The sequence below is a fragment of the Mustela lutreola genome, chromosome 2 (genome assembly GCF_030435805.1).
Source record: "Mustela lutreola isolate mMusLut2 chromosome 2, mMusLut2.pri, whole genome shotgun sequence".
Lineage (NCBI taxonomy): Eukaryota > Metazoa > Chordata > Mammalia > Carnivora > Mustelidae > Mustela > Mustela lutreola.
The window spans coordinates 117,585,236-117,608,619 of NC_081291.1; the positions used below are offsets into that span (position 1 = coordinate 117,585,236).

At 56.3% G+C, this 23,384-nt stretch overlaps 2 protein-coding genes across 6 annotated transcripts; one reads left to right on the forward strand and one right to left on the reverse strand.

The window, feature by feature from the left end:
• On the forward strand, positions 1 to 13,994 carry CLCN2 (chloride voltage-gated channel 2). Its single transcript, XM_059163277.1, has 24 exons — positions 1 to 239; positions 2,443 to 2,599; positions 2,752 to 2,883; positions 3,252 to 3,380; positions 3,467 to 3,600; positions 3,706 to 3,783; positions 3,873 to 3,951; positions 4,050 to 4,175; positions 4,280 to 4,364; positions 4,459 to 4,560; positions 5,627 to 5,711; positions 5,851 to 6,006; positions 6,381 to 6,450; positions 6,679 to 6,789; positions 7,016 to 7,229; positions 7,530 to 7,663; positions 7,914 to 8,086; positions 8,208 to 8,322; positions 8,534 to 8,607; positions 8,828 to 8,887; positions 9,039 to 9,077; positions 9,253 to 9,357; positions 13,166 to 13,252; positions 13,384 to 13,994. Exons 1-24 carry the CDS (start codon positions 168 to 170, stop codon positions 13,576 to 13,578), a joined length of 2,712 nt encoding a protein of 903 aa, XP_059019260.1. The 5' UTR covers positions 1 to 167; the 3' UTR covers positions 13,579 to 13,994.
• On the reverse strand, positions 13,916 to 23,292 carry FAM131A (family with sequence similarity 131 member A). Of its 5 annotated transcripts, none has more exons than XM_059163282.1 (6): positions 22,767 to 23,292; positions 21,298 to 21,358; positions 17,920 to 18,013; positions 17,267 to 17,449; positions 16,987 to 17,103; positions 13,916 to 15,663 (listed from the first exon to the last, which is right to left on the reverse strand). In XM_059163282.1, exons 3-6 carry the CDS (start codon positions 17,987 to 17,989, stop codon positions 15,188 to 15,190), a joined length of 846 nt encoding a protein of 281 aa, XP_059019265.1. In that variant the 5' UTR covers positions 17,990 to 18,013; positions 21,298 to 21,358; positions 22,767 to 23,292; the 3' UTR covers positions 13,916 to 15,187. The 5 variants fall into 5 exon arrangements, with proteins under 5 accessions (XP_059019265.1, XP_059019262.1, XP_059019261.1 ...); XM_059163279.1 differs by lacking the exon at positions 21,298 to 21,358 and adding an exon at positions 20,165 to 20,307 and having other exon boundaries at positions 22,767 to 23,284; XM_059163278.1 differs by lacking the exons at positions 21,298 to 21,358; positions 22,767 to 23,292 and adding exons at positions 20,165 to 20,307; positions 20,950 to 21,105.
• Positions 23,293 to 23,384: the final 92 nt, after the last annotated feature.

Below are 23,384 nucleotides of genomic sequence, written 5' to 3' on the forward strand. Positions count from 1 at the left end.
GAGCGGGAGGCTGAGCCAGCAGCGCCCTCCCGGGGCCCGCCGCACTCTGCACTCGGCCGCCGGGGCGGCAGGGACGGGACGGCTGCCGGCGGGGGCTCTGCGGGCTGGGATCGGAGTCGGGGCCCGAGCCCGAGCCACAGCGGGAGGCCAGAGGGCTGTAGGCAGAGATGGCGGCCGCGGGGGCCGCGGCGGCGGCGGAAGGGATGGAGCCGCGGGCGCTGCAGTACGAGCAGACCCTGGTAAGCCGAGACGAGCCCTGGGGAGCACACTCGGGGACCGCTGCTCCGGGTTACCCTTGGAAGCGCGAGGCTCGGGGGCCTACCCTAACCCCGCCCTAGCCTTCTGAGCTGGGGAAACTGAGGCTCGAGGGCCTGAGAGGCTGGAAGGCTAAAGGGTGGAAAGCTGCATGCAACCGAGGTGGGGGGCGGGGGGCGGGGGCCACTGCAGAGGACAAGGACATCAGGTGCTTATCCCAGGTATCCTTCCATTTACCACCCCAACATACGCGTTTTCTTTGCTCCTCCCTCTCACCACCTGGGCTGAGGTCTCAGCACCCCACTACCCCCTTCCCAGCACCACTCACCCTTGAACTTTTTCTCTTTTCCCTCCCGTTTCCACCATCCGAGACACTCCCTCTGTCCCCACTAAGTGCTTGGCACTATGCTGAAAGTAGAAACAAGAGTGTGTAGAAAGATGTTCAGACCCAAACCCAGCCCCAGCCCTTACCCCTGTGGGGGCTGGCAACCCAGCATTGGCAGGAACCCCTCCGGATTCTCCGGGGGAAGAGGTGACCTGCCATCCCGGGGTACAGGAACTTTAGGGAGGATGTGTCAAGCAGGAATGGGTGTGGGAATGGGGACCTTTGTCCATGCTGACTCAGAAGCAGGGGTCCTGGGGCTGTGAGCTGATTATGGTCACCCTTGTAACTTAGTGTTTCCAAAGCCTTTTGCCCCTTCTTGTGTCACAGGGCAGAGGACCCAGTCTCGAGGGAAGAGAATGGGCCCTGTGGCTCCTTTTTACCAGCTTGGGTTGGAATTTGCCCAGGAAGGAGGCAGGGAGGGAATGTCTCCAGGAGGAGAGGTCCTGGGCTGTAGCTGGGGCTGGGAGGTGCCCGTTATGAGAAAGACTGGATGAAACAGGATGACAGGGAGAGGTGGCAAGGGCAGGGGTGGAGCAAGGGGAGAGGGGCCAGCCTTGGCTGGTGGGGGAGGTGTCTTTCAGTCTGCACTGGCTGAGAATGGGGCTTTGGGCAAGGAAGCCAGGCTCCTGACCTCTGAAATGGTGTCTGTCTGTTGCACCAGCCCCATCTCTACCTCCTCCGCCTGGTCTCTATCTCTGGAACGAAACCTCAGGGTCAGGCTCTCTCCCAACACTCTGCTCCAGCCTCTCCCCCTTCTCCTTCTAATCCCTTTGTCTTTCTCTCATACCCTATCACCTCCCCCTCATGCACTGTGTCCTGCCTCTTTGTACTCTTTCTCTCTTTTCCTCCTTCCTTCTTCCCCTCTCCTCTCCTTTTTTCTCTTTTCTGCCTCTTCCTCTGGGCTCTCTTTTCCCTTTCTCCTCTCTCTGCTTCCCTCTCCTCCCTCTCTATCACTCTCTCTCTGTGTCTCTATCTTTCCCTCCCTCGCCCCCCCCCCCACCAACCCCAGCCCCAACAGGAGCCCTTTGTGTCCCGAAGCTCTGCGGGTGGCAGCCGGAATCTACTCCTCCCTGCCCCCCAACACACGCCCAGCTTGGCAGGTCTAGCTGAGGCTCAGCGACTCTCCCTCCCAGCACCCCAGCATCCCCAGTCACAGCCCAGCCATCTGCTTCTGCCACCCCCCAGCCCACCAGTGGAGCTCCAGAGTGGGGGCTAAGGCCACCCAACACTCTCCACCCACCCAGAGACTTTCCACTCCCAGCTGGGCTGGGAGGCCGGTGGGGGTAGGGGTGGAGAATGGGGACAAGAGGATTAGGGTGGGTGGGAAGGGTGCAGCGGTGTTGGTCACAGGCTAGAAGCCCAGCAGGAACGTGATAAGGATTGAGGCCCCGCCTGCTCCTAGGCCCAACTCAGCTGCCCCCAGCTCCCTGAGGCCCTCATTGTTGTTACCCTTCCGTCCTTGACCATCCCTTATTCTCTGACCTTCCCTCCTCCCACTTTTGGACTGCCTTAGGTTTTTTCATCTTTTCCTCCTCTGGGGACTTCCCTCCCACTCCTCCTCCGTGCTCCCAGGCAGGCCTGGGAGAAGAGGACCAATTATTCTGCCACCCCCAGCACTGTGCCCTATACCTTGGCTGTCCCCATCAGTCTGGCCAGCACAGCCCCCACAGTCCACAGTGTGCATTGTTTCCACACCTCAAGTCAAGGGGGCATATAGTGTGGTGGCTGGGAGAAGGGGAATTGATGCAGTGGTCCCCATTCAGCCCACATCTGCTGATGCCCCCATCTTCCCCATTGCTCAGATGTATGGCCGGTATACTCAGGACCTTGGGGCCTTTGCCAAAGAGGAAGCTGCTCGGATTCGCCTGGGAGGGCCCGAGACCTGGAGGGGTCCACCTTCCTCTCGGGCTCCTCCAGAGCTTCTGGAATATGGACAGAGCCGTTGCGCCCGATGCCGCAGTGAGACCTGGGTTGGGGCAGGAGACCTCGCTGCTGTGCCTAGGGGGGTGGGTTCCATAGAGCTACCCACTGGGAGGTGGCAGGTTGGGAGTGGGGCAGAGGTAGGAGCACTTTGGTGCTAGCCTGCCCACTCTTCTCTGCCCTGCTCGCAGTCTGTTCCGTACGCTGCCATAAGTTCCTGGTGTCCAGGGTTGGTGAAGACTGGATCTTCCTGGTCCTGCTGGGGCTCCTCATGGCTCTGGTCAGCTGGGCCATGGACTATGCCATCGCTGCCTGTCTACAGGGTAAGGACAAGGGCTGGCAGGCAGCAGATGGGAAGAAGCAACCTGCTTCCTCCATGCCACACTTGTCCAAGTAGTTTGGCTCCTTGGTGCCTGACCACTTTCCCCAGCCAGCCTGATTGCCCCTTGTTCAGGCACCATCTCTGCCCCTCCCATAGGCCATAATTTCCCTCCCCTCCCCAGCTGACCAGCTTACCTATTGTGATCTTTGTCTCCATGAATGCCCTCTAGGGCCCCCTCTCTACCCCTTGTGCCTAGGCTCTCTGTGATCGGCGTTCCCTGGGATAGCTTGCCATATCAGTATGTCGCAGCAGCTAGGTGGGGACTGGGTGTGTACCCCTGAGGTCCAGTAGCTCATCTTCCCCCCGCAGCTCAACAGTGGATGTCCCGGGGTTTGAACACCAGCCTCTTTCTCCAGTACCTGGCCTGGGTCACCTACCCCATCGTCCTCATCACTTTCTCAGCTGGATTCACACAGATCCTGGCTCCTCAGGCTGTTGGTACAGTGGGAGAGAAGGGGAGGGCAGGGAGGAGAAGTCCTGGAACGGCCACATCAAATGACTCTCCCGGGACATCACCTGTGCAGGCTCCGGCATCCCTGAGATGAAGACCATCTTGCGGGGTGTGGTGCTGAAGGAATACCTCACCCTGAAGACTTTTGTTGCCAAGGTCATTGGGCTAACCTGTGCCCTGGGCAGTGGAATGCCCCTTGGCAAAGAGGTAACCCCAGGTTGGGCCTGAAGGAGTCCCTCCCAGGGGGAGAAGAAAACAGGCCAGGGTCAGGGTGTGTCCCTTACCAACTCAGCACTTGTTCCTACCCCCCAGGGCCCTTTTGTGCATATCGCCAGCATGTGTGCTGCCCTGCTCAGCAAGTTCCTCTCCCTCTTCGGGGGCATCTATGAGGTGAGGGAGACCCTGGGAGAAGGTAGAGGGGCAGCGTGGGCTGTGGGGGCCATGCTGACACCCATCCCCACCACCGCGGCTCTTGGCAGAACGAATCCCGGAACACAGAGATGCTGGCCGCTGCCTGTGCCGTGGGCGTAGGCTGCTGCTTTGCGGCACCTATTGGAGGTAGGCAGTGAGGCGAACCCCCCCAGCCCTGCCCTTGGCCTTCCCTCCTTGGGCCTAGGCCTCAGGCGGCACTGTGCCTTGTCCCCCCACCCATGCAGGCGTCCTGTTCAGCATCGAGGTCACGTCCACCTTCTTCGCAGTGCGGAACTACTGGCGAGGCTTCTTCGCTGCCACCTTCAGTGCCTTCATCTTCCGGGTCTTGGCAGTCTGGAACCGTGATGAAGGTGGGGGGGGGGGGTCACTGGGGGTTGAGGGGAGCCCCTGAGGTGGCTCCAGAGGGGCCCACACACTAAACCTGCCTCCCTCCGCGCCTCTGCTTTCCTTTCAGAGACCATTACGGCTCTCTTCAAAACCCGGTTCCGGCTTGACTTCCCCTTCGACCTCCAGGAGCTGCCAGCCTTTGCGGTCATTGGGTGAGGAGCTCAGGGAACCAGGGTGCATCGGGGACGAGGAGCTGAAAGAAGGAAGACCTCCCCCCCTTTACTCTGGTGCTTCTCCCCTCTCCAGTATTGCCAGTGGCTTTGGGGGAGCGCTCTTCGTCTACCTGAACAGGAAGATTGTGCAGGTGATGCGGAAGCAGAAAACCATCAACCGCTTCCTCATGAAGAAGTAAGTTGGATCTGGGCTTTAGGCCTCTCTGGGTTGGGGGTGGGGGGTTGGCCAGAGACCCGTGAGATGGCAGATAGCAGTTAAAGGTGCCGGTGAGATAGCACTTGGTTGAGAACAGCAGCCAATAGTATTTTCCAGGATGATTGAACATTCTGGCTTTTTATAGGTTACTTCAAAATTGGCACTTCTGGATTTTTCGTCGAGGCATTTTAGATTAAAGAGTAGGACTTCCATGGGGTGCTGGGCTGGCTCAATCAGTAGAACATACCACTCTTGATCTCAGGGTTTAAGTTTGAGCCTTACATTGGGTGTAGAGAGTACTTAAAAATAAAAATTTTTAAAAGTATATATTAAGGAAAAAAAAAAAAAGACTAAGCCTTCCTTAGGCCCTTGGCTTTGGCCTGGCCAGATGGCAGTGCTCCTGGAGAGAGTTTGAGTCTTAATTCCTGCTGTGGAAGCATGGAGGTAGGTGAGGTTTTTTTAATCTTCAGAGTGCAGTTCTCTCATTTGTGACCTTGAGGATCAGGAGTGGGGAGGCCTGAGACGTGACTTCTCTTGGGTCTGATGTCCTTCAGAGAAAGGGCAGCCCACTGAACTTGCTCCCTCTGGTACCTTTGGTCAACTTCATGAGTGACCCCAGCTCTCTCCAACACTCACCTTCACTCTAAGTCACCACAGAAAGAGAGACAGAGGCAGAAACTTCTCCACACTCACAGGATGCACCCTGCACCCTTCAGCTGGGGCTCCCGAGAACAGGGGAGGAGTCACAGCTCAGAGGTGTCCCAGAGAGGGCTGGGGCGGGGATTGGCCTTTCTGCTGCCTACCTGAGGAGTTACAAGCTGACAGAGAGACATTTGGGTTGATAAGAACCCAGACGGCCCTCTCCCTTGGGGCCATCACACCAGGAACAGTAAAGGGGACCGTCTCTCACAACTGTGTGCTTGCTTCAGTGTGAGGGCCAGCACTCCACTGTGACGTGATCCCTGAGGTGTGTGAGGGCACCACTGTCACTAGTCTGTAGTAGGTACACCGCCCGAGTTTGATGCTATGAAACCCACGTCTCTAGACGCCTGCTCTTCCCGGCTCTGGTGACCCTGCTCATCTCCACTCTGACCTTCCCCCCTGGCTTTGGACAGTTCATGGCTGGACAGGTAAATCCAGGCAGAACAGAGACTTGGGCTTTGCCTTGGGGTATATCCCTTCTAAACCCAACAGCCTTTGCTCTCCTGTGGGTCAGAGACCATTCATGCTGTCTATCCGCCGGCCTGAGGCATGCCTATTCCCCTGTAGCTCTCTCAGAAAGAAACTCTGGTCACCCTGTTTGACAACCGGACATGGGTCCGCCAGGGCTTGGTGGAGGACCTCGAGCCACCAGGAACCTCACAGGCCTGGAGCCCGCCACGTGCCAATGTCTTCCTCACCTTGGTCGTCTTCATTCTCATGAAGGTAGGACTCCTTACGTATGTCGCTAATGCTGACCTGGGCTTGCCAGGTGACAGACACTGTTCTAAGTATTTCCCGTATGGTAATCCCTTTTAAACCTCACAACAGTACTGTGAGAAAGGAACTGTCCTAAAGATGGGAAGTCCAGGCACAAAGAGGTTATGTAATTGGCCCAGAGCGAGATGGCAGAGTGAGATTTGAACCTAAGCCATCTGGTTCTGGAGTCCTCCTCCTTCTTTCGCCTCTGGGGGATTCTGGGAGAGCTGGAAATTTGTGTCTGATGGATAATAAGCAAGGTAGACTCCTCAGGGTGAAGCTGGGGGCTGTCAGGGGCCTGGCGGGGACTCCTGCCTGTTTGAACGGCCAACTGCCCACAGTTCTGGATGTCTGCGCTGGCCACTACCATCCCAGTGCCCTGCGGGGCCTTCATGCCAGTCTTTGTCATTGGTGAGTCCTCAGCTGCCTGTTGTCCTTGCCAGCACCCTTCCCACCCGCCAACCGTCCCCTCTCTGCCTGGGAGTGGGTTTTGGTCCAGCCCCAGCCCCCACCCCCCTGACTGTCCCCTGTACTGAGTGACCCACTGGCCCCTTCCCCACCTTCTGACCCTCTTTCTTCCTAGTGCCTCCCACCCTCCCCCTCCACTACCTGTTTCTCTTCCCACCCCCCTCCCTGAAGGAGCAGCATTCGGACGTCTGGTGGGCGAAAGCATGGCTGCCTGGTTCCCAGACGGGATTCACACTGATGGCAGCACCTACCGGATCGTTCCTGGGGGCTATGCAGTGGTGGGTGAGTGCTCTGGAGCCCCACCTGTCTTGAAGACCCCTGGCCTGGCCACTGTGTCTGAGGTTCTGGTGCCCCCTGCTGGCAGAAACTAGGTTTCCCTCAGATGCAGAAGCCAGTTTCCAGGTCTGTAACTGGGTGGCTCTGAAGGCTCCCAGAGGACCATCTCTGGGCAGGGAAGGTCCTCTGGGAGCCTGGGCACCCTGAGGAGACTCTGGGTGCCTCTCTCCAGGGGCAGCCGCTCTGGCAGGAGCAGTGACACACACAGTGTCCACGGCTGTGATCGTGTTCGAGCTCACAGGCCAGATCGCCCACATCCTACCCGTCATGATCGCCGTCATCCTGGCCAACGCTGTTGCCCAGAGCCTACAGCCCTCACTCTATGACAGCATCATCCGGATCAAGAAACTGCCCTATCTGCCTGAGCTGGGCTGGGGCCGCCACCAGTATGGAGGGCTGAGCGACAAGGGGGGTGCGGGTGAGGGTTGGGAGGACCCCTCAGACCCATCTCCAGCCAGGTCCTCAGCCAGCGAAGCTGGAAGACCAGCTGCCCTGCTCCCTCCTGGCCAGAGCTGCCCCGTCCACAATGTGGGGGAGGCCATGGCTGGCCCCACTTGATTATACTCCTTGCCTTTTAGCTCTTGTCCCTGCAGGCTTTAGGGTCTTCTTTAAGGCCCTTGGATGTAGTGCTCTGGGCCACCCTACCCATCATGAGCACATACCCAGTGCCTCCCGTCTGCCCTCAGACAATACCGGATGCGAGTGGAGGACATCATGGTACGGGACGTTCCCTATGTGGCCCTCAGCTGCACCTTCCGAGACCTTCGGCTGGCTCTGCACAGGACCAAGGGCCGCATGTTGGCCCTCGTAGAGTCCCCTGGTGAGAGCAGGAGGGGACCCCAGTGCTAGTGGCATCTCCCAGGGTTGCCACTCAGGAAGAGGGAGAGCTCAGGAAGCTCAGAACCAGTGTCCTTGGTTCCAAAGGGATCAGGCCAGCATTGGCCATCCAGAAGTTCCCTCTGGTATGTGGCCTGTGTCCAAGGCCACACTCGGGGTGTGAAAGAAGGCCAGGGGGTTGGGTAGGAGGACCTCCCGCCCAGCTACTGAGTCCTCGCTCCTGCTCTGTCCAGAGTCCATGATCCTCCTGGGCTCCATTGAGCGCTCACAGGTGGTGGCTTTGCTGGCGGCCCAGCTGAGCCCAGCTCGCCGGCGGCAGTATGCGCAAGAGCGTCGGGCTGCCCAGACCTCTCCACCTCCTGATCAGGAAAGTCCCCCCAGCCCTGAGGCCTCTGTCCGCTTCCAGGTGAGGAGGAAAAGAGCCACAGGCACACAAACTTCCTAAATGCCATGTAGACTGATTGGGAGGGCGACATAGAGGCAATCTGGGGCCATAGCCTTCACCAGCCCCTTCCTTGCCCTTGTAGGTGAACACAGAGGACTCAGGTTTCCCTGCAGCCCGGGGAGACACTCACAAGCCCCTGAAACCTGCTCTCAAGAGGGGGCCCAGCAACACCGTGAACCTTGGGGAGAGTCCCACAGGTGAGCCTGCCTCCCACCAGCAGAGCCAGAACCCACCCCTGAGATTTTACTTGATCACAGCCCAGGTGAGAGGCTGTCCAGACAGGCCTGGGGTAGAACCTGGACCCCCTCCTCTTGCCCTCCTCACCTCCTGCTGGTCCTCTCCCTCAGAGATGACACTGCCACCCCCACCCCCAACCCCCACCCCCCCACCTTGTGTTTGGGAACACAGGGAACATGGAGCAGGCAGGCATCGCTCTCAGGAGCCTCTTCTGTGGCAGTCCACCCCCCGAGGCTGCTTCAGAGGTGAGTGGTTGGAGTCTCTCTGTCTCTTTCTTTCCAGCTCTCTCTGACACTGAGACTACCTCTCCATTTACCCTGCAAAGCCTGCCTCCATTCTCCCTGCCCTTCTGCCCTCCCAGACGTCAGCTCTGTCCCTGCTGCGTGCCCTTCCTCTCAGCTCTGCCGCTTACCCTCACCTCCCTCCCTGTAACATCAACTCCTCTTCTCTCTGGCTCTAACAAAGTTGGAGAAGTCGGAATCAGGTGACAAGCGCAAGCTGAAGCGGGTCCGAATCTCCCTGGCGGTAAGCACTCTCTTCCTTCCTGCAGCTCAGGAGCACTAGCCAGGGAGGGCTGGGGTCTAGGGCGTCAGCCTCTCCAAGCTGGGGTGGGGGGTTACACCTTCCTCCACCTCCCCCCAGCTACTAGCTGCCAACCTCCCTCCCTCTCTCCTAGAGTGACTCAGACCTGGAAGGAGAGATGAGCCCTGAGGAGGTAAGGTGTGACTGGACTCTGGACCCTCATTCTGCCTGGGAGTATGTAGTCATCATCATTGCCGCTGTCCCCATGGGAGGGACCATGGGATGGGAAAAGGGGCAGGCCTGCTTTCAGGGAGGTGAGAGCAGATATTGGCACCTTTGCCCTAATCCTCTTGGTCTCATACTCTCAGATTCTGGAATGGGAGGAACAGCAGCTGGATGAACCTGTCAACTTCAGTGACTGCAAAATTGACCCTGCCCCATTCCAGCTGGTAGAACGGACCTCTTTGCACAAGGTAGGGGCCAGGGCCCGGGGGCTGGCCTGGGCTCTCAGGAGCATGGGTTGGAGGGGATCTAGTTCCTCCCGCAGCTTTGGACACAGGCCAGTGGGGGAAAACAGGACAGCAGAGGGTAGGCTCTTTGCTGAGATGTTTTTCAGACACACTGCCTCAAAAGATGGGAGGCTGGGAGCCAGGGCCCCTTAGCCTCTTCCTGCCTATTGGGGAGCCAGGCATCATTTTTCCTCTGGTCAGCCTTGCCCCCAGGGAACTCTGGACCAAACCGGCAACAAAGACAGGGTTTGAGCTGGGTGGAAGCCAGAAGGCCAGGCTAGGGTCAGAGCCAGGCGGGAGACTGCCAGCACCCAATAAGGCTGATACACCCACGCTGAAAAAAATGGGTGAGAAACAAGCAGGACAAGAAAATCCAATAAACAAGCTAACAAACATCCAAGTAGGGGTGGAGACACTGCAGAGAAGAGATAAACAAAGATGAGAAATGCCTAGTGGGGGGCTTGGAATGTCAGACCCCAGAAAGTCTGACTTAATGTAGGCCAAAGGAAAACTGGTAGAGAACCAGGAAGCTAGCTCAGGAGAAGGGCAAGACAGCCTGCAGAAGTGGGGAGAAAACTTGAGTGCAGACAGGTTGGTGGAGGGAGAGGCCGATACTGGAGGGTAGGGGCTCCCCAGCACGGAGCCACTGCATCAGCAGGCACCTGCAGGCTTCTAAGGGAATGCGGGCAAACCCAGGAGGGTGCTGGGGTTAAAAACCCAAGTATTTTAGCTCCATTGTTGACAGATTTAAACCGTGCACGCCTCCAGGACATGAGGGTTGCCGACAGGCAGCGGAGGAAGGCTCCCAAGATCTGCAGCCCCGGCAGCTAGCCGAGGTACAAACTGTGCCTAAGAGCCAGCCTATCTCAGACAAGCAGGGGCTGGACCAGAAAGCACAGGGCACAAAGAAACAGAAAAGCAAAAGGTATTAAAAAAAAAAAAAAAAAAAAAGCAAAAGGCAATAAAGGAATGTATAAGCTTTTGGGTAAAGATCTCAGAGTAACTGGGAAACTACAACTGCAAGAAAATCCATAGACCTGAGAATACACTGAGTTTTTATTTAAAGCCTTTCTTCCTAAAACCTCTAAAGTTTTTCTGTCATCCTGCTGAGTCCTCAAATATCCCATGATGATGATGGTGATAATAATGTTGCCATTTTTTTTCGTGTCTGCTATGTGTCAGGCACTTGCTAAGTTTTTCATGTTTAATTTAATCCTCATAACAAGACTGTGAAATAGATATTGTGATATTCCAGTTTTTATAGATGAGGACATTGAGATGCAGAGAAGTTGAGCAAGTTGCCCAATGTCACACAGCTAGTAAGCAGCACAATCGGACTGGAACCCAAGGTGGCCTGACCCAAAAGCCTGGGGACTTAACCACTTTAATTAATACCCGGGGAGACTAAGGCAGTGAGGAGGTCCCTTGCCTGAGTCAGTACAGCAGAATGAGTCCCAAGAGCCCAGATTTCCTGGCCTCAGTCCCAGGATTCTTTCAGAAGGCTACGTTGTTGTCCCTCCCCCTGTCAGTTCACTGTTCCCAAGCGCAAGATGTGCAGGCCCTCCAATGGGCTTCCTGGTGTCTAATTAAATTTAAGTGAAAAAGAACAAAGTAGGTGTTTGTTACAAACTTAAAAATCAGAGGAAGAGAAGAAGCCTTTGAGGAACCGACTAACAAAAGTACAAAGAACTGGACGCGATAAGAACATAAAAGATTAGAATTCAAAACGTCCTTGCAGGCCTGAGGAATCAATCAGTAGTAGCCTAATCAAGTTCAGGAGAAGAACATTCAGGAGGAGAGAGAATTCATTGGAAACTAGGAAGCAGGGAGACTAGAGTAGACCAACCCTACCAGCACGATGCCACTTTCATTCTGAGGCCACCTGCAGGCAGGCAAGCAGTGGGGGAGGCAAGGTTGCCAAAGCTACTGCCAGGCTTTTACCCAAATCCTCAGTTGACCATGTGTAAGCTGGCTGTGTAGCCTCGGTGAATTTCTTAGCCTCTCTGGGCTTCACTTTCCTTGTCAGTAGGAGGGGGATCAGTACTCTGTCAAAGGTTTTTCTTTGGAGGAAGGACTTGATACAGGATATTTAGAACAGTGCTGGCCATAGTAGGAGCTAATTCAAGTTTGAGAAAGCTCAGAGGATGGCAGAGCCAAGTTAGAGGGAAGGGAGACCAAAAACAGAACTCACGAGGATGTTGTGGTAAGGATGGTGAGGGCATCAGAGAGAATGGCCAAGATGTTCTGAAAGCAAATCAGCAGTGCTTGGTGACTGCCCGGGACCAGTGGTTTGCAAACCTAAAAGACAGACAGCCTCCCAGAAGCTCATTCTCACTAGGACCGTGGAAAAAAAGAAAAATCCAGGGGAATGATCTAATAGGACACTTGAGAGAATATAGAGGGATAATTAAACCATAAGAAGACAAAGTTAGGGATTATTAAGACAAGAAATCTCATAATGGTATATTTCCCTTTGAAGTCAGAGGAGGAAATTAAAGGAAACATGCAGCACGTAGAATTCAAGTTAGATATGAGGAAGAATTTGCTAATAACCACAGGACAGTTATGATAAAGGTATTAAAAGAGCACAGAGAAGCTGTTCTAACACTGAACTTCTAACTTCTGTTGTAGGTACTGTCATGCCTTAGCTGGAGAGTTAAGTTCTGGAAGTCCGTTACTAAAAAAAAAATTTAGTAACTGTTTTAAGAAAATATTTTTAAAGCTTTCAGACAGTTATAATGAGTTCTGAGTAACTGGTACTCGAAAGCTGGGTTATTAATGCCCATTTGGATTCAGACACTAAGCCAAGAAGCTTACAAGTACACTCAAAACACAGTAATAAGTGATAGGCCCCAAATTCCAGGAAGTGCTGTATCAGGAGAGTGGTGTTCAAGACATCTGGCCCAAGAAAATCTACTTAGGACACAAGGGGAACTGGTTGATAATTTCTGAGCCGTTGGGGATTACATGTGAAAGTTGGGGGGAGAGCCCAAACCAAGAAAAACATGGGAGGCTGTGGATGGCTGTCGCTTCCCCGGACTTCAGGCTCCGTCTGAACAGTACCTGGGATGCTACTCAGCCCTGGGAGAGCCAAACTATAGGTGAGACATGGAGTGCTTCCGCCCACGACAGTCGGTCAGAGCCAGGGAGAGGGGCCACTTCCAACAGCCAGCCAGCTGGAGGCAAATAGGAAGCATGCATCAGCCACTAAAGTCGGGGTGAGAGGCACAGAGCTTAGGGCTGATGGCCTTAAAGGGCAGGGACACTCTGTGACTGGACACCTGCGCAGAACTGATGTCACACTTCCTCCTTTGGCAGCATGAGAGAAAGCTCCTTCTGGAGCTGTGAAGTCACTTCAGCACTGAGCTCGTGCTGCCTCTCCCACAGGATGGGTAGCATCCTTACATCTCAGAACAGGACTGAAATTAGTTGCTGATTTCAGAAAGACCTAGCGCAGTGCCTGGCCAATCATTAGGTGTCATATTTGAACAGTTCTCTCCTCCGTCATCCTCCTTTATTCTAACCTGGGACGAAGAATCCTTCCTCTGTTTCTTCATCAACATAAGGAACGTAAAGATAACCATTATCATGTTTCTGAGGCTTGGCTGTGGAAACATTCTCATTCTTTTCCCTCTGGTGGTTCTCCCTTCCCCCGACCATCTAGGGTGCCCCTCCTTCCCCCAGCCCCATCTTGTCCTGGGCTGCTCTGGCCAGTGATTTAAAACCGTACCCTTGCGTGTGATGTCCAGTGTGTTTTCTCCCGACCCCACAGACTCACACCATCTTCTCACTACTGGGAGTGGACCACGCTTATGTCACCAGTATCGGCAGACTCATTGGGATTGTCACTTTAAAGGAGGTGAGATGATCAGTGGCCACTAAACCATTTCTGCTTTGGAAAAGGCATGCACGCTTGCGTCCAGCCCACCAAGGGGTGGAGTCTGAGCACAGAGCTTGGAGTTTGCACATCTGACCCTCTCCCCCTTCCAGCTCCGGAAGGCAATTGAGGGCTCCGTCACAGCACAGGGCGTCAAAGTGCGGCCGCCCCTTGCCAGCTTCCGTGACAGCGCCACCAGCAGCAGTGACACAGAGACCACGGAGGTGCATGCACTCTGGGGGCCCCACTCCCATCATGGCCTCCCCCGGGAGGGGAGCCCTTCTGACAGTGATGATAAGTGCCAGTGAACCCTTAGATGGGCAGCCTGAGATGGCAGTGGCCGTGCTGATCCTGAAGCTCTCCTGTTCCTTCTGCCGTGGGAAAGGAGGTGGTTACACTAAGGGCTGGAGCCCTAGCCCCCCTTCCAGGCCTGGGGGGTCCCAAGCTCCTCCCAGTTGGTCCTCCCCGGACTCTGAGTGCCCACCTGCAGCAAATGTTCCATGGGCAGGAAGACCAGCATCCACCCGACAGGGTAGGGGTGGAGGCACTGGACCCCTGCTCCCCCTTGGAGGGGGAAAAGGGTAGAACTAAGATGGGTTTATACTGGAACCTCCTCCAATGACCAGATGTATATAGAGATTTACAAAGATTTTTATATTAATTTAATAAAACAAATTCTTAAATAGAACAAAATAAACACCTAATGAGCCACTTATGTATAGAATGCCTGTGCCCATCAGCTCTTGTTCTTACCTTGGGCCGTCTCACCTGCCAAAGCCTACAAGGCTCCGAATTCTTCAGCCACCCACAGCCCCCACAGCCACCCAGCTCCAGAGCTCAGTGTCTATGGAATACCTGACCCACAGAGCTGCCACTGCTCGGTTATCAAACCCTAGCTGGGGCAGAGGCCCTTGGTACTGTAGTTTGGCCTTGGATTCAGCCAAGAAAGGCACTACCCTCCTCCTTCCCCAAGGAGAGACACTCCCATATGACTGTCACTTGTTGGCACAGTTCCTGCCAGGCTCAGGCGTCAGCAGACAGCTGCCCAGCCACCCGCATGGCCCCCTTGTGGTCCTCTCTGGAAGAACATGGCCGTCACTCACGGCTCCCCAGCAACCAGGGCCACCCACTCCTCCTCCCAGCTTGGCTCTAAGGAGAACCTGGGGTATGGGGCAGCCAGATAGGCTGGGAGCCGCTGGGACCCTGCCCACACATCCTACAAGGGGCCAGGAAAAGGGTGGAGAGTAGATGCTTTCATCAATCCAGTGCCTCCCAGAGAACACCCCGACTGAAAGAACAGACCAAAACCCCTCTTTTTTTAGGAAAAAGAAGAAGATTTAGAGATGATGGAGAGGCGAAGCACAGCACGAGCCCAGCTGGGCAAGGGGCCCTTGGGGGGCGGCTCAAGCCTAGGCTCCAGGAGGGTAAGAGCCAGCCCACCCTGGGGTAGGGGGATTCTATCGAGCACTGCACATGGACTTAAGAGGTGGAGAGAAGCAGAGAAGAGAGAGGCGTGGGGAAGGGGGCGGGGGCGCCGGGCTCCCTCCTGTTCCACCCCACAAGGCCCAGTCACAGCCACCCCCTTAGGGGTTCACATCATCCAAGGAGGAAATGTGTATGTGGCGTTTTTGATTTAAGAACATGAACATCACTGTCTGCCACAGCTGTAGCCATGCCCCAGGGGCCCCGGGCAACCCCCGGCAAACCCCAGGAGTGGGGGCAGGACATGCGCCCCCAACCTGCCCCTGCCTCCTCTCCAAACACTTTCATGCAAAACACACAACGGAGGAGTGAGCGCTCCCAGGAGCCCTCTAGGCTTTGGAGCTCTGCCGGAAGCCTCTCGCCCGCACTTGGGCACAGAGGCTCTGCCCCCAGCGGTGGCCGGGAGCCACATGCCACCACCAGGCATGATCTGGGTCACTGTTCCTCCGGCTCGGCCTCATCCTCGTCTAAGGACACCACCCCAGAAGAAGCTACATCAGAGGCTTGCCGCTGCCGTTCCCAGCTGCCCACCGGCGGCGGGCAGAGAGGCTGGCAGTCCTTGCAGGGGGCTGGCTCCTCCTCGGCGGGGGAAAGGCAGGACTCCATGAGGGGCGAGTTGTAGAGTGAGTCCTGGGCCTCCAATGGGCCCAGGCTACGGAAGGCACTTTCCCGGCTGGGGGGCAGTTTGGCGAGGAGCAGCTCGTCGCCCAGCAGCTGGGAGGCCAGGCGGGCTGGGGAGCCCAGCAACCCATCCTCCAGGCTGCACAGACTGGAGCACAGGGTCTCTGGGGACACGGTCTGCGAGCAGTCGCTCTCAGGCTCCACAGAGCCCTGGCGCACAGGCCTGGAGAATCGGTGGCCAGTGAAGAGGTCCTGGAGATGGGGCCCCAGAGGCAGCTGTCCGGCCATCTCTGCAGGGGGGAGAGAAAAGAAGATAGCCCTACTTGCCCTGTTTCAGTCGGCCCACCTGGAAGTCACATTCTCCCTGCTCCAGCCTCGGCACCACTAGTTTTGGGGGCAAAGGGTAGGAGCTGGGTAGATTTGGGCAAGTCACTTAACCTCTCAGTGCCTATGTTTCCTTAATAATAAATTTGGGAATCCAATATAAAAGAACATAGTATACAGTAAGAGGGCGATAAATGCACAGATACCACACAAGGTGGTGCTGCTGGTTTCCCCGCACAAGGGAAACCTGTCCGAGGCAGTGAGTGGCGGACTGGAGTTCAGCCCACACTCTGCTCACCCAGCAGCGAGGCCTAACATGGGGCTGTGCCTGCCAGAGAAACAGGTGCTTTTTTCGAATCTGCACAAAGGTTCTATGTGGGGTAGCAGTGGCCTTGGATAAATGTTAAGTTATTATCATTATACCAGGGGTCAAAGCAGGCCTGGAACTCAATCAAACAAGAACATTTGTGGTTCAAGGCTCCGTCTTGGCCTCAGGCACCCAAATCAGTCACCTCTGGACCACAGCAGAGGTCTAATGTATTGCCAATCTGCTCTCCTGGATTGGCCCTGGAGAATCTGTTAATTAGCTGGATGGGTGGGGGCTGGCGGAGGCAGTCTTCAAAGGCAAAGACATACAGGGATGGGGGCGGTGTCGTGAGGCATGAGCCCAGAAGCTACAGAAGAAGTCAGCCATGTGGTCCAGGAACTGGAAGATGAAAGGAGGGCCGTGCACAGCTGCACAGCCCTGCAGGGTCCCCTTTGCAAGCACAGGCCCAGAGAACAGCCCAGAGACAGGTCTCAGATGGAATTCAAGGAGGCTGAGCCTGAGCCAGCAGAGCCCTGTGGGCAGTCCGGGCCCAGCATGCCTTCCTGTTTGCCTGGGGCCGAGGCCCTGGGAGGTGCTACATTGCCGGTCCATCTGTGCTGCCACAGCTGCCAGAGGGCTCCCCCGAAACGAAAAGGGAAGGCACAGCAGACCCCCCCCCCCCCGCCCCAAGAGATGTAGTCGCCCAGAAGGTGTCAGGGAGGTCTCTGGACCACGAGGCCCAACAGCACAGATGGGCAGAGAAGGTTCAGCATGTGTGCAAAAGGAACTACTTGGTTTGCAGTTGCTGACTGCCCACCCATGAGCATGACTAGCTCTCTTGCCCCTGGAAGGTCAACGACTGCCTGGACAGGGTCTGCCCCACCCTCCCCTTCAGAAGACTGAGCTCTGAATCACAAGGCCTCTCAGGCAGTGCCCCCGTCCCACCAGCTGGGAGTACTGGCCTTGCTTGCCTATCCCTCACCTGAGTCAGTTCCTCCAGCAAAGTCTTCATCATAGGATTCATCGGTGGAGTCCTCGCCGTCCACTGAAGACCATGCCCGGAGCTTGGCTTCTGCAATGGCAAACTGCTCAGCCACGCCTGTCAGGGAGGCCAAAGAATTTATCAGCAGAGAAGGTTCGTTAGCAGGATTAATTAGCTGAAGAACTAAGACCAGGGCTCAGGTTGGAGACAGGAGAGAGAAGAGATGGGGCTGTGGGAAGAGCATCCCAATGACAAACATGTGGCTGACCCCTGTCCCCACCTGCCGCAAAGCGAGCCTCTTGTTCGCCCTCGCTGAGGTCTGAATAGGAGGAAAAGGCTGATTCCAGGGCAGCAGGGGAGTCGCTTGGCTTGCTCCAGCCCTTCCACTCAATGAGGTGAGCCACTCGGCCCTGCGCCATGGCGGTGGGCTTGGTCACGTGGTCCTTCACCACCTGAGAAATACCTGTGGGTGGGGCAGGAGGAGGAAGCCTGCTGAGGGCACAGGCCATGGAGGGATATGGAAGGGTGGTGGCAGTTAGGGTCCACATGTGCCTTTGGATCGGCAGAGGGAGCTGAGCGGCATCTGAGAAGGGGAGGAAGAGGGAGATCCCAGCTAGAGCTCACAGGATACAGTGAGCTATATCCTGAAGGGTATGTGCAAAAGGAAGCAGGAAGGACAGGGGCGCTTGGGTGGCTCAGTCAAAGGTCTGTCTGCCTTTGGCTCAGGTCATGATCCCAGGGTCCTGGGATCAAGCCCCGCTTTGGGCTTCCTGCTCGGCAGGAATCCTGCTTCTCCCTCTCCCATTCCCCCTGCTTGTGTTCCCTCTCTCGCTGTGTCTCTGTCAAATAAATAATAAAAATCTTTTTAAAAAGGGGGGGTGGAGGGAAGCAGGAAGGACAAACTGGCCAGAGGTATGGGAGAAGGGTGCGTACCATGCAGGGAGGATCTGGCCAGCGCAGCAATCTCCTGGATGGTTAGGGCTCTCCGGGACTTGGGCAGCATCGCGACTGTGTCTCCAACATTCACCTTGGGTTGACAGCAGCAGAGGGTCAGTGCTCCAGCAACCATGGCATCCCCCTCCATGCCCACAGCCCACCCAAGATGTCATGGGGATACAGGAGCTGGGAAGAGATGCCAGGGCAGCACATATGTGCCAGTGGCTTCTGGGATATGTAAGAGGGACAATAAGAAGCCAGGGCCAGCAAGCCATGTTCTCTCAAGGAGCAGCAGAGATTCGGGCTGACCTGAAGGAGCAGAACTGCAGCTGCCACCCCCAGCCCCATCTTCCCAGCTCCCAGAGGAAGGAGGCAGGTTGGAAAGTCAAGAACCATGGAGTGGGGCCTTTGATAAGAAAAAAAAGGGGGAAGGGAGAAAGCTACACCATCAAGGACTTCCTCGGGTTCTCTCCTTTTTGCCCCTCTCCTCCTCTCAGTCTTCAGACATCTCAATCTTCTGTTTCTACAGCCACAGACTCAGCATGACCAAAACCAAACCCAGTACCTTTTCCCACATCTGGTCCTGCTTCCTGACATTGTATCACCCAACCATTGGCCCCTTCAGCCTGACTCCAAACGTCAGATGTACCAACAACTCTCCCCTAAGCTTGCTCATCCTTTCTACTCTCACTGCCCTCCCTCCCTCCCTCAAGCCCTCAATACCCCATGTCCAGATTAGCACAGCTGTGGCCCCCCAAGCTCCCTCAATTCATGCGATTTTCTCAGCCTAGAATGTTGTGTAAGTGTTCCCCTCCCTCCCCCTGGGGCTGGCTGGCTCTTTCTCATCTTTTGGGTCTCAGCTGAAACATCATAGCCTCAGCAGGGTCTTCCTGGCTACTGTATCAGTTGTCCATCCTCCCTCTGTAACAAGTCACCATCCTCTATGAACATACCCTGTGTGTGTAATCTTGGTCTACTTCGTGTGTTTCCTTATTGGTCACTGGTGCCCCTCACTGGTCTCTAGCTCTTGGAGGAATCTGGTCTCTTTTGGTGACCCCGGTGTTTAGCACAGGGCCTGGTACAGAGTAACCTTCCTAAATACGTAGGCTGAGTGAATGAGGCAAAGTATAAATGTAAACAAATAATCTTCCCCGGAGTGCAACTGGTCACATGTCCTTATTTAAAATCTTTTCTGGGCTCCTCCACTGCCCAGTGAAGTGCTAGCTTCACAGTCAGGCACTGAAGGAGCCCACTCTGAACCTCCTGCCCCCTTCCAGGCCTTGGAATCTGCCACCTAGCTGCTCTGCCCAGGACAAGCCCACTTCCACCTTCCCTGTTAGCAAACAGCCCTCTTGCCTCCCAGGCAAAGGAACCCAATTCTCCACTGGGCTAAGAACACCATCCCTGTCTGACAAAATGCTCCCTACCATCTAAGGCCTGACTCAAGTGTCACCTCTTGTTAGGTTTTCAGTCCAGCTTTCTCTGTCTCTTCTTCAGTAGCCCACACCCCCACCCCAGCACTGCCCTTGCATCTCTCCTGAGGGATCTTGGGATGGCAGGGCCTGACTCTGATTCACCTGGCTTCCTACCTCCACCCCAACCTGGTTCAGTGTTCTTTGGCAAGCCCCGCAAATGTTTCCCTCAATGAATGAATGAAGTCAGAGGCACATGTGCCCTCCCCGGAATTGCCTAGCTCTCCTGATCAGCTTCCCACCCCTCACAAGAGGGGCTCCACCTGCTCCCTTGACCTCAGCCCCACCCTCTGCTCTCCCCCCAACCCCCACCTCAGTACCTGGCTTACAGGGGCCCCAGGGTGGCGCCGTTAGCTTCCGGCCAGGCCCGGGGGGGAGGAGCACCTGCTGGGTGTTTCCTGGCTTGTTCTCCCTCCCTCCCCTCACTGCCCCCAGCCACTGCCATCCGTGCCGCGCAGCTGCGGCCCAGGCCCAGAGAAAAGGTGTGTGTCTCCCTGGCAACCCATCACCATGCAACAGGGTCTCCCAGGATACGGCCTGGGATGCGCTGACGTCAGCGCCCAAGGCGGGAGCAAAGCCCGCCCGCTGGCACCGGGCCGAGCAGAGCAGACCGGTGCGGGGGCGGCCTTGGGGCCCCGCCGGCCGGATAGCGCCTCCGCTCGCAGGAAAAGGGAGCCAGAAGCAGGCTGGCGAGGCGGGGGTGGGGGATACAGATCCCCTTCATGTGAATGCGGCCCCCCTTCCCCCTACCAATACCAGGGGCCCAGCACCTCTGGCAAGTCCTGGCTGTCCACGGAGGAAGGGCGGGAGGACCGGCTCCAGCCTCGGAGGGTCCGAGCAGATCCCAAGGAAGATAGAGAGAGGCCCCGAGGAAGTTCGATCCACTCCACAGCCCAAGCGGGGTCCGAGGCCACTGAGGGGTGGGGGAAAGGCTGTTCACCTGGGCTCCCACTTCTGCCAAAATCCCCATTTTCATCCGGTGCTGCCATATCATTTCTCCTCACCCATCCCCCACCTCCCGGAATATCAGCAACCACCTGGTGCTCTCCACAATTCTGAAAACCCCTTCCTGACCTTCAGGCCCTTGGGGCCACTTTGTGGCAGCCAGTGGGCCCCCTTCCTCCTCTGGACATATTTTGCCATCAGAACCCTAGGGATGAAACCTAAACTTCATAAATTCTCAGTCTTGGGTTTCTTGGCCTATCCATTCCTCTTGGAAAGCACACTGCGTTCTTCCACCACCATCGCCATCCTCCTCCCCACCACCGCCTTGGACCCTTTACAGGCTTGGTGCCTGCCTTCTCTTGGTTCTTTCCTCTCGCCAGCATCAGCTGGTACGCAGTTCTTTTCTCTTCTGAAAAACCCATGATTTTTTCTTTCACCCCAGTCCCCTAAAGCTTTTTTCCTGATGCCCTATCTGGCCCCAGCCTGGTTGTTCCTGTTTCATCCTGGTTCCCAATATCTAAGCCAGAGTAATTTTCCTTTTGCCACCTGAGGACCCTATCCCTCAGCTTCCCCTCACCTCCCAGATCACATCTACAGTCGCTGGTCTCACCTCTGCGACTTGTCTGACAAGTCCATCGTCCTCCAGGCCCTTCACGCTGCCACAGAAACATTTTGCCCAGCACAGAAATCATAGGCATGCTGGCTGTGTTGATGCAGAGAACCAAAAGCCCAGAACCGCTCCAGGCTCAGCTCCCAGTTCTATTCTTATTTTGGCTCCGGATGCTGAGCCAGTCCCCTCCCCACTTGGAACCTGTGCCTAGTCACATAAGGAGAACACTCCTTCCTCTTGGCTTTGAGGAGGTGGGAGTACAAAGGGCCCAGCAGAGCTCTCTGGAGCTCAGGAAGCTGAGGCCCATCCCCTAGACGGTGCCAACAGGCAATGTACATCACAACTGACCTTTAGCTGGAGCAGCCGTCTCTGTCCCTGAGCCTCAGCCAGCTGGTGGTCCCCAGAAACGCTACCAACCAGAAGGAAGATACAAGGTTACAGGCCATCCCTGGCCCCCAGCTGGTACCTAATCAGGGCTCTCAAAGCCATTTCTGAGGTCAGCAAAACTCTCCTGACTACAGGAGGGAATGACTTCCTGAACTTCAAGCCTTAGGAGGGCCAGAAGGATCAGAGCAGCCTGCAGCTTCTCAACTTCAAAAGTCATGAGGTTAATTTAGGACTACAAATCCCATAATTCCTCATGGGAACCCAAGGAAAGCACAAATCTCAGCCAGAGACTTAGCTCCAAAGAATCTCAAGTACCAACCACACTAAGGCCTGTATGACCGACCACCTGCCCTGGAAGCCCAGGACCCATTATAAACCCAGCCCTCAACCTCACAACTCCCCACCTGGCCTCAGGCTTGGAGAAATACATGACACTTAAGAAAAGTAGGCTGGGGGGCGCCTGGGTGGCTCAGTGGGTTGGAGCTTCTGCCTTCGGCTCGGGTCGTGATCCCAGGGTCCTGGGATCGAGCCCCACGTCGGGCTCTCTGCTCCGCAGGGAGCCTGCTTCCTCCTCTCTCTCTGCCTGCCTCTCTGCCTACCTGTGATCTCTGTCTGTTAAATAAATAAAATCTTTAAAAAAAAAAAAAAAAAAAAAAAAAAAAAAAGTAGGCTGGTAGACCTCAGCTGCAAAGGACTGAGGCCAGGCCCCAGAGTGCACCACCATCAATGGGAACCAAGACCCAAGCAGCAGGGATCAGCAGTTGTAAGCAGCCCTAATGGCCTCTCTCTCAGCTCCTCTTTCTCACCACAAAGTATGAGGATTTGTTTTTGTTGGGGAGTGGAGGAAGGGAACTAAAACAGTTAAGGTGATCAGGCGCTCACAGGTGCCCCAAATGGGGCCTCAGTCTCCTCCATCAGCCATCTGACTCTAAAGGGAGGAGATAAGTTTTTAGCCAAAACCTCCATAGTGGGGTGCTTGACGGGCTTTGCAGACTGCCCCCTTAAGGGGGTTGGGACACAACTAGGAGAGGCAGGTTCCCACCAGAGCCACTCCCAGGGCAGAGTAAAGGAGAGGTGTGGGCCTTGGGGGCAACGAGTGTGTGGGTGTGGAAGGCCAGTCGCCATGGACACCTTGCCCCTCCCAAGGCTGTGCGCCTCCTGCCCCCCTCAGCGGTGGAAATCCAGGTGGAAAGCCCACGAGTCTAGCCTGCAAAGCCCAGAAGCAGACAGGCCGTGGCAGCGAAGCCGAGTGGATTTGGCCCCCTCTCCGCTCCTGCCCTCTCCTTCCTCTTGTCTGGCCCGCCTCCCGGGTGCAGGCTCCTCCCTCTCCCGACACCGGCCCCCTCCTCAAGGCCCCCACCCATCCGCGGCCCGCGCACCCGGCAGCCGCAGCCCAATTCCCCAACCCGTGCCCGGCCTCCACCTCTTACCCTGACCCGCCGGACTCCGAGAGCCGATACAGCCCATGGCCGGGCACCCAGGCACGCTAGCCCGCGCTCGGGGCCCGGGCCATCGCCTACCACAGGGTCGGGCCGCGGCCACCACCGGGGAGGGGAGAACCCGTGAGAGGGGAGGGGGTGGGAGCCGCGCGTCCGCCGTCGCTCCCCGGAGAGGGAACCGGGCCGATGACGTCAGCGCGGGGGCGTGGCCATTCGCGTCACCACCCAAGGCAGGCGGGGCGAAATACGTCACAGCCACGCAGGGGCGGCCTAGGGCCGAGTCCGGAAACACCTCGTCCTCACATCCCAGGCCCGAATGCGGAGCAACCCTGAGGGAAAAGGGTGGGCGGGAACTCACTGGGCCCCGGATGCCAGGCTCGCCGCGTGGGGATGGTCAGACTCCTTGCATCCAGCCCACTCTTTTTTACAGATGAGACCTTGAAGCCATAAAGGACTTCTCTGGCTATAAACAGCTTGAAACACAGGGCTGCCTCTATACACAGGGGCCTGTATCACAGCCTTCTAGGACAGTAAGTCTAGCAATTGCGTTCTGGAAGCACCCCACAGCTCTTTCTCTCTCCTCCACTAACCAACAGGGCGCCCCAACCA